Source organism: Aquarana catesbeiana, linkage group LG08 (genome assembly GCF_042186555.1).
Source record: "Aquarana catesbeiana isolate 2022-GZ linkage group LG08, ASM4218655v1, whole genome shotgun sequence".
Lineage (NCBI taxonomy): Eukaryota > Metazoa > Chordata > Amphibia > Anura > Ranidae > Aquarana > Aquarana catesbeiana.
The window spans coordinates 301,182,386-301,192,616 of record NC_133331.1 but is presented as its reverse complement, the minus strand read 5'-3'; the positions used below and the strand labels follow the sequence as shown (position 1 = coordinate 301,192,616).

The following is a 10,231-nucleotide window of genomic DNA, read 5'->3' as shown; positions in this document are numbered from 1 at the left end:
AGGACGTATATCAGCGTTCGGCTGTCCGGAAGTGGTTAATATTGGAATAATCCTTGCCTGGTGCCCCCCCCAATATGTAACCTTTTTGTTTCATAATATCCCATGGATACCTATTGTTAAATTGTAACTCCATCTTTAATTTATGTTTTTTGAATTTTGTAAATTTTAAACACAATCACATTTTAGAAAAAAAATGATCTGTTTGGTTTACTTTATTAAACTTTATATCATTTTGTCTGTAATACGCTCAACAATACTGGAAACCTCACCAAGAAGCAGCTGTCTAAGCATTTACAAAAAGAGGCTGCAGTCTGTATTTTCTCCACAAGGTGGTGATCTCACTTATTGCAGGTGGAACGCAGGAGACAGGAAGTGATGCGAAACAAAGACAGGAAGTCACGGGAGAGAGGAAAGCTGGGGGGAAGTAAAGAGAGAAATTCCTGCAACCGGCAGTAGAGGAGGTAATAAGATATTATTTATATTTACACCCAGTAACCCCCCGTCGTGTCCGTCCTCTTCCTCCATAGTCACTGACGTCTTTTATCTCCAGCAGATGACGACACACACATATATAGAGCGTAATAATATATACACAAATAAATCCTAAATATAGAGCGATTTATCCAACTGTCCATCCAGAGCCTCTGGTTTATAGACCAGATCCATCCTAAATATAGAACCATTTATCCAACTGTCCATCCAGAGCCTCTGGTTTATAGACCAGATACATCCTAAATATAGAGCCATTTATCCAACTGTCCATCCAGAGCCTCTGGTTTATAGACCGGATACATCCTAAATAAGAATGGGCTTGGGTGTGTTCGGACCGAACCCGCCAGTAAGCCAGCACCGCCCCTGCTTATCATAGGCAGCGTGTGTATGTGCAGCTGCCGGTCGGGAAATGCCTCACTGCCTATGATTGGCGGTGTGCTGTGATGGCTTCCTGAGGGTTCGATCAGAACATGTGTGAGCACATCCTTAATTTGCACCCCTTAAAGCCCCGTACACATGGGCCAAATGTCGGGCAGCATCGGCTGGTTTAATAGAAACCGTCCGACATTCGGACATCTGCCCCTGTGTACTGTAGCCGGTATGACAGAAGCCAGACATTCAGCCGGCTTCTGTCGAAGGGGCATGACTGAAAAAGGTCTGCCAACTGGCTCCGAATCAGCGCTCTTAGCCAATTGCTGAGAACGCTGACCGGAGTGTTCTAATGGAGGGCAGGGGGGTTGTCCCCCTGTCAGAACACAACAATGTCAGCCCTGAGGGATGGTGTGTCCCCAAGGAGGTGCAGGAAGATGTCCACACCCACCGGACCAGCAACACGACTCGACTTAGTCTCACCTGCTTTTTCTGTCTTCCCTCGATCTGCTCTGCCTCAACGGGGAAATGATTGAAGATCCGTCCGGAGGAGCGGAGGAGGAGAAAACGACGGCAGCGGGGGCAGCTCTCAGACTGACAGGACAGCCCTGCCACCGCACATGATCCCATTCACCCAATCACAGGGCGCTGGCTGGCCATTGCTGAGACTGAACATGGCGGCCGGAGCGCGGTGCCACAGCAAATACAAGTAGGAAATAGGAGACAGAGTGACACACACTGGTGCAGAATTGGCCCTCTAAATGTTGCACCCGGGGCCATGGCCCCCGCACCCCCCCCCCACGCTACGTCACTAGAGGTGAGGAATATATCTGGTGAGCCTTTAACACCCAGCAGCTGTCATTACAGGACATCACCCATCACAGTGCCACCACCTCACTGCTTGACAACAGAGGTAAACCGTGATATGAAAATATTAGGTGACTGTATCCTTGTGTGTTTCAGATTTCTGAGAGCTGTCAAGATATATCCGTCTATTCTCCATGGAGGAGTATTCAGAAGGACACGAGGATCTCCACAAGGACATCAAGATGGAGGACCAGCCGATCCCCACATCACCGAGTAAGAGGAGACTTTATTGTAAAGGAGAGAGCAGTACGGAGGGTCCACCTAGATCCCCCATCATCTGATAAACACATAGAAACAATGTATTCAGTCACTGTGTGTGTTTCCTACAGATGGATCCAGTAGCCCACCAGAGAGATGTCCCCTTTCTCTGTATTCCCAGGATTCCACACAGGAAGGTCAGACCATCCCTCACCATGGTCAGGTAGGTGGTGCTGAGCATGTAGAAGCTATGAAAGGACATTCTTCAGTGTAAACTCTTTTATCCTTTTAATAAATGTATTCTATCATCTTTGGGGTTTAGGCTGAAGATATGAAAGACATCAAAGTTGAGGTTAAAGAGGAAGATGAAGAGACTTTGGTGAGTGGAGATCAGCAGTCTATGGAGGAGGGGGATATGATTGTGAAAAGTAAAGAAGAGGAATCTTCTCTTTATATTGGCACAAGTAAGTAATAAACACTAAATACAGAAACTGTTAACATTTTTATTTTACTTCTATCTGTCCAAATATTTGTATTTATATGTCAAATAACCACTTGCCCACCGGGCACTTGAACACCCTTCCTAACCAGACCAATTTTCACCTTTTGGTGCTCTCACATGTTGAATGACAATTATTCAGTCATGCAGCACTGTATCCATATGACATTTTTGTCCTTTTTTTTCACACAAATCGAGCTTTCTTTTTGTGGTATTTTATCACCTCCTGGGTTTTTTTGTTTTTTGCGCTATAAATGAAAAAAGACCAAAAATTTTGTCAACAAAAATGCATTTTTCTTCGTTTCTGTTAAAAAATTTTGCAAATTATTAATTTTTCTTCATAATACTGCTACATATTTTTGGCAAAAATAACCCAAATCCGTGTATATTATTTGCTCTGTGTGAAAGTTATAGAGTCCACAAGTTATGGTGCCAATCATTGAAAACTGATCACACCTGAAGTACTGACAGCCCATCTCATTTCTTGAGACACTAACAAGCCAGGAAAGTACAAATACCCCTCAAATGACCCCTTTTTGGAAAGTAGACATCCCAAAGTATTTAGTAAGAGGCATGGTGAGTTTTTTGAAGTTGTAATTTTTTCCCACAATTCTTTGAAAAATCAAGATTTCCTTTTTCTTTTCTTTTTTATCACATAATTGTAATTTTAACAGGTTATTTTTCACACACAGCATATTCATACCACAAATGAAACCCCAAAACACATTCTACTACTCCTCCTGATTAAGGTGATACCACATGTGTGAGACTTTTACACAGCCTGGCAACATACAGAGGCCCAACATGCAGGGAGCACCTCCAGGCATTCTTGGAGCATAAATTACACATCTAATTTCTTGACTACCTCTTACACATTTGAAGGCCCTGGAGCACCAGGACAATGGAACCCCCCCCCCAAAAAAAATGACCCCCAAAAAATGACCCAGGCAAAATTAGTCTTTTGAACATATCATTTTTTTCCACAAGTTTTTGGAAAATGGGGAAAAAATTAAAAAGCATTTATTTTTTACACAAAGTTGTCCAACAATATTTCTAACACATAGCATGTACATAGCCAAAATTACACCCCAAAATCTATTCTGCTACTCCTCCTGAGTATAATGATACCACATGTGTGAGACTTTTTCACAGCCTGGCCACATACAGAGGCCCAACATGCAGGGAGCACCATCAGGTGTTCTAGGGGCATACATTTCTAATTTGACTACCTATTACACTTTTGTGAGGCACTGTAGTGGCACTGATGGGCACTGTAGTGGCATGGATGTGGTAAGGATGAGAACTGATGTGGCATGGATGAGCATGAATGAGGCATAAATGAGCCGTGAATGGGGATGAATGAGCATGGATGGGGATGGCTGGGCCATGAATGTGGATGAATGAGTCGTGGATGGGGATGAATAAGCCGTGCATGGGATGGATGGGGATGGCTGAGCATGGATGGGGATGGCTGAGTATGAATGAGGATGGCTGTGTACGGATGGGGATGAGTGCAGGAATGGGCACAGAGTAGCGCTGTGGGCACTACAGATCCAGCCCACAGCGTTGCCGCACCGGATTTCTCCCCTCTCCCCTCGCACTGTATCGATCAGTACAGAGTGGAGAAGAGCTAAGCCAGGCATGCGCTGGCTTGTTTACAACTGATCGCTCTGTCATTTGACGGAGGGATCACGTGGTAAAGGGCTGCTGTCATCGGCCCTTTACCGTATTCCCGGGTGCACGCCCGAATCTGGGAGGACATTATAGTACGCCCTCTCAGAATTATCCGACCGCGCTGCAGCCATTTTTCGGCTATGGCCGGTCGGCAAGTGGTTAAGAAAATGTCTATCGAGTTCACTCAAAATAAAAAATAAAAAAATTTAAAGTGACAGCTGATCCAGAATACCCATATAAAGCTTGGCCCAATTTTCGTCAGGATGAATGATTTCCTTCCTGATCCCAAAGCTCCCAATATTCTACTACATTTTTCCTACAGATGTTAGTAGCCATTTTTTTTTTGTAATAAAAAATACATTCAATCATCTTTTTAGTAATTTACTTAATCATCTAAAACCAGACTATTCCTCATCCACACAGCTCTAAAAACAAAGATCTACTTCCGTATACAGAGGTGAAACTTTTTTTTTGTTCCAATTATACACAATCTGTGCAGCCCTTGTTCAAAATAGAGGCTGTCACATCCTTCTGTATAGGAAAGGTTGAGAAACCTTAACTGCTAACATTAAGAACATCGTCAATGTACCTACCCCATCTCCCAACGTATTGTGGATATTATACACCATATGAAAGAATCGTCTCTACTCCTTATCAGAAGCAGGCAATTATATTAATCACACTACACAATGTTCCCAACAAATGAGGAGGAGATACTGTACACCATATGAAAGGTCCCTCCTCATTCCTCAATATAACGTCATGTTGCCAACAAATGAGGAGAAGATACCGTACACCATATGAAAGGTCCATCTCCATTTCTCAATATAATGTCATGTTGCCAACAAATGAGGAGGAGATACTGTACACCATATGAAAGGTCCATCTCCATTCCTCAATATAATATTTTCCCAACAAATGAGGAGGAGATACTGTACACCATATGAAAGGTCCATCTCCATTGCTCAATATAATGTCATGTTCAACAAATGAGGAGGAGATACTGTACACCATATGAAAGGTCCATCTCCATTCCTCAATATAAGGTCATAATGCCAACAAATGAGGAGGAGATACTGTACACGTGAAAAGTCTATTTCCATTCCTCAATATAATGTCATGTTCCTAACAAATGAGGAGGAGATACTGTAACCATATGAAAGGTCCATCTCCATTCCTCTATATATTGTCATGTTCAACAAATGAGGAGGAGCTAATGTACACCATATGAAAGGTCCATATCACATCTTTCCCTTGCAATGCTCATACAATTGTTCCCAGTATGGTTTTGGTATATTGTATCCTTTATCTAGTTTGTATTCATATTGTTTAGTTAAGTCAGCACCCAGTTGAAACCGTTGAGCGCTAAACTGACATTCAGTATATGAATTTTGAATGAAACACGTTCTAATATGTATTTAAAACTTGTTTTCCAACAGATGGACACTATGTTTGGGATACCTCTGAGGGACAACTTATTTTATCTCAAAGCTATAATACAGAAAATAATAGAATCAAACAATATTCTCGAGGAAAAAATTCCAGTACTCAAAATGTACAAAATAGACCTCACTTTGTGGAGAGACCTTCCAAGTCTGAGGAATCTTCTGATAAATCACACACTGTTACTGCAGATGTTCACCTAAGATCTCACAGTACAGCTACATCAACAGACCCATCTAATTCCAAGGAATCCTCTTCAAGCCATGAAGGAGCTCCTAAAGCAGAGAGTTCACTGTCACTGTCATGTCCGGTGTGTGGGAAAACTTTCACTGGCAGGAGGCCACTTCGTAGACACAAGAGAATTCACAAGACTGAGCGTCCTTATACATGTTCAGTGTGCGGGAAAGGTTTCATTGAGAAAAGAAAGCTCATTATGCACCAGAGAGTTCACACTGGTGAGCGCCCCTTTTCATGTTCAGAGTGCGGGAAATGTTTCATTGAGAAAGAAAAACTTCTTACACACCAAAAGATTCACACGGGGGAGCGTCCCTTTTCATGTGCCGAGTGCGGGAAATGTTTTATTTATAAAGGAGACCTTCTTAAACATCAGAGAAGTCACACTGGTGAACGTCCTTTTTCATGTTCGGACTGTGGGAAAAGTTTCACTCAGAAAGGGGCCCTTGTCATACACCAGAGAATTCACACGGGTGAGCGTCCTTATACGTGTTCAGAGTGCGGGAAAAGTTTTAGTGTCAAAAAAGTACTTCTTACACACCAGAGAATTCACACAGGTGAGCGTCCTTATTCATGTCCAGTGTGCGGGAAATCTTTTAATGAGAAATCAGCATTTGTTATACACCACAGGAGTCACACTGGCGAGCGACCTTATTCATGTTCTGACTGTGGAAAATGTTTCATTCAGAAAAGGGATCTGGTTATACACCAGAGGATTCACACAGGAGAGCGTCCTTACTCATGTTCAGAGTGCGGGAAAGGTTTCATTTTGAAAAATGCACTCGTTATACACCTAAGGAATCATACGGGTGAGCGTCCTTTTTCTTGTACAGAGTGCGGGAAAGGTTTTATCGACAAAGGAACCCTTGTTAGACACCAGAAAAGTCACACTGGCGAGCGGCCTTTTTCGTGTTTAGAGTGCGGGAAAAGTTTCATTCATAGGGGAGATCTTCTCAGGCACCAGAGAAGCCACACCAGCTAACACCCAGTTCTACAGTTAGATGGCAGGAAACCTTCCACCTAGAAAAGAAGACTTCCTAAACACCAAGGAAGTCACACTTGTAGGAGCCCTTTTATGTTCAGGGTCCTGGAAACGTTTTATACACAAACAAAATCTTATTAGACATACCTGCTGTTTCCTTTGGTAAATGTAAGGTAGATAACAGTGGGAGGGGCTTAAAGGGGATCCATAAACATAATCTGTGCTTAACCCCTATATACACGGCACACAAATAACAGTCCTTGTACCCACAAAATATTCCTCATTGCTGTACACCAACTGACAGCCTCACAGACACACATAAACCTCAGGACAAAGGATCATTTAAAAAAAAAATGCTTTCATGCACATAAAAAGAATATCAACCTTAAAGAGAAACTTTATTGAAACCAACAACTGCTGGGACAATGAACACCTTGGTCAGGGCTATGTAATGTATAATGTGGCAACAGTAGAGCCTTTCTCCACAGAAAGGGGTACATACTGGCCAAAGTTACATTCCACTTACAGGTGGAGCGGCTTCTTTTGTCTCCTAAAGACTCCCTTTGTGATATCTGCCTGCTTCAGTCCCTGTCTATCCCCTATCCCCCTTTACATGATATAAAATAAAAATCCAGCTGGCTGAGTGGGAGCCCCATGTAATAAGCATGATAGTTTTGTAGACCTGGGAAGTCTAAAGATATAAGTACACCAAGGAGCTTTTGAAACCCTACAAGCCTCCAAGGTTCAGGAGATATTTAAGTGACACGGGCTGCGAGATATTGGGAATGTGAAAAGACTAAGCCCTGGTGGGCAAGGCAAAATGCGTTAGGGTAGGCCTTCTTGGTAAACACATGTAGACTGAAGCCGATCCTTACATCTCATGGTGGCTGGCTGGGAGAGCGGTGCTTTTTCAGCCAATGTTACATTCCACTTACAGGTGGAATGGCTTCTTTTGTCTCCTCAAGACTCCATTTGTGAGAGATGCCTGCTACAGTTCCTGGCTATCTCCTATTCCCCTTTCCATAATATAAAATAAAAATCCAGTAGGATGAGTGGGAGCGCCTCATAATAAGTGTGGTAGGTTTGTAGACCTATGAACTCTAAAGTTATGAGTACACCAAGGAACTTTTGAAACCCTACAAGCCTCTGAGGTTCAGGAGATAGACTGAAGTGGAATGCAAGATTTTGGGAGCGTGGAAAGACAAAGCCACGGTGGACGGGGCGAAACGCGTTATTCCAAGCATAGCCTGAGGTCAGCGTGGAATAAATACTGATTTTTTTTAAAGCTCAGTTTAAGTTTAATAGTTACATAGTGCTATGGTCATTCACATACAAAACACAACACACTCACCTAGACGGCACAACAGTACTGAACCGTAGTTAAACATGGGCAAATATGGCAGCATGCTGGAAATTATGATGTTTCATGGCCAACTAAGAGGCAACCGAGGCGAAGACAACCGCACCAATATGCGGGCAACAAAGAAGCTGGAGCAATATATTACTAAGAATATTCAACGTCCAGTCCAATCCAACCCCAACTTGTATTTCCCTAATTAACCTTTTCCTAACTTACTGCACCTTATTGCTTCTTTTCTTTCCTTTTTGATTTTTTGTGGGACATGGGAATTCACACGCTTTCGGTTAATACTGCCCCTCCTACAGGAAGATTGGACACTGGCAAACAAAAAAATTGTGGTCCAGCCCAGGATACTCCAATTTTCAGAACGCCTCAGTTCTTTGCTAGTGTCATAGGAGGTTGGATTTCATTTGCCTCTTCTGCTGAGAAAGGAGTAAAAGCTTTTTTCGCTTCAATCAAGACTCCTGCTGAGCTGGTCTCTATAAGCAGCTACTTGGAAGGCAGAAAGCCTGACTTTGGAGTGTCCGTACTTTAAACCCTTCTGGACTGGACATGGCAGGACTAGCTTGTAATGGGCTCTTCATTGCGGTGCTCTTGAGACCTTCATGTACTGGTAAAAGTTAGCCAAAAAGCAATTTCTAGCTCCAGAGCCATGGCTTTACCTAAGCACTTGACCCCATCTCATAGGACTGACTTTGGGAGTAGTTATTACTCATTGCTAGGACCACTGGAGGCCCTTAATTTCAGATTCTTCATCATTTTAGGGTAGGAAGTAAGGATGAGCTTTTTAGTTGGGTCCAGTTGGGTTCATTTAATAATAAAGGGACCCCCCAGATACAGCTCCCTCCATGTGAATTTTTTTTCACAAAAAAATGTAAAGTGTAAATAAAAAGCCTGTTTTAGACAAGTCCTTTAAAAAAAAAAAAAAAAAGAACAAAATTGTCCCACAATATACATCCACCATCAATCACGTCATCCAGCGATGTAGATCCATGTCAATCATTATACCCGCCAAACCCCAGGACAAAAAAAAAGCTGACCGCCAACGCGTTTCTGGTCCTGTCACTTCTCTCCTGACGAATGACAGGTCCAGAGAATGACAGCTGATATAAACAAAGGGGTGTGGACCTTATATGGACATGACCACATATGGTCAATGATGTCACGGGGATCCCCCGTTAATAGCTATATGAGACCATCATCTAGGATAAGGGTCTGGTATAGATTAATGAAATCCCCAGGGAACCTTGTTTAGATTGAAGCAACCAGGAGCTGTAATTTTTTCAGCCATGTGCCTAGCCCCCATACTATTTGTTAAATAATCCCTTACCTATTAAGCTGTAAAATTACTATGAGTGTTTTTTTAACATTTGGATCCTATTGGCTTCACTGGGGTTGGGATTTGGCATCCGAACTTCAGTAATGTCCACCAAACATGCCTCAAACCAAACCCAGGTATGTTTGGTTCAGGAATAGAATGCTGATGTCATTCGCTAGGTGGAGTGTTGTGCGCTCTCTGTGTGGACATTCAGCTTTAGGGAAGCATCTTTCCACTGCTGTTCTAGCTTGCAAAAGACACATGGAACTCTAGTCCTCTGCTTGTTCGTACTGCCCACCTAAAGGGACTTGGTCACTTTCTGCTGCTTGACCCTACAACTGTTACCCAAGCTCCTGGGTATCTGTGGCCTTGCCTCAAACCCTAAGCTATGATGCCTTGTGGTGCAATGTCTGATTCTAGACACAGTAGGGCCAGTCCAACTGTACCAGGAGCCTCCAGCTTACACTGCACTGACTGTTCCAGTGTTGCCTATAGTGCTCTCTAGAGGTGTCTAAAAATGTCTCAACTCTTTCAGTGGTGAGGGTGAGGGTGAATGCCCCCAGGATGAAGAAAAGGGAACCTAGAGTTGAAAAAGAGAAAGAAGAGCCTTCTTCCCATCAAGGATCCACTCAACCCCAACCCCAGTTATTGAGCCTGAATGGGTGACTGTATATAGCGTATCCACGAACTCCAGACTCTCTCAAACTTCTCTTGTTTTTCATATAGCATGCTTGCCAGATTTTCTTGTAGCATAATCCAGGAGATTTTATTTTTCATTGTGATAATACCAACCAC

General features: G+C 42.9%; 1 protein-coding gene across 1 annotated transcript; it reads left to right on the top strand.

Annotated features, from left to right (window-relative positions):
* The first annotated feature begins 360 nt into the window (after positions 1 to 360).
* LOC141104840 (uncharacterized) lies at positions 361 to 10,022 on the top strand. The gene is made up of 5 exons (XM_073594620.1): positions 361 to 461; positions 1,825 to 1,941; positions 2,058 to 2,149; positions 2,249 to 2,390; positions 5,539 to 10,022. Exons 2-5 carry the CDS (start codon positions 1,863 to 1,865, stop codon positions 6,756 to 6,758), a joined length of 1,533 nt encoding a protein of 510 aa, XP_073450721.1. The 5' UTR covers positions 361 to 461; positions 1,825 to 1,862; the 3' UTR covers positions 6,759 to 10,022.
* The last annotated feature ends 209 nt before the right edge of the window (positions 10,023 to 10,231 follow it).

Coding starts and splice junctions, on each gene's coding strand:
- LOC141104840 (XM_073594620.1), top strand. CDS start 1,863: ATGGAGGAGTATTCAGAAGGACACGAGGATCTCCACAAGGACATCAAG. Junction 1,942..2,057: donor GCCGATCCCCACATCACCGA/GTAAGAGGAGAC, acceptor TGTTTCCTACAG/ATGGATCCAGTAGCCCACCA. Junction 2,150..2,248: donor CCATCCCTCACCATGGTCAG/GTAGGTGGTGCT, acceptor TTTGGGGTTTAG/GCTGAAGATATGAAAGACAT.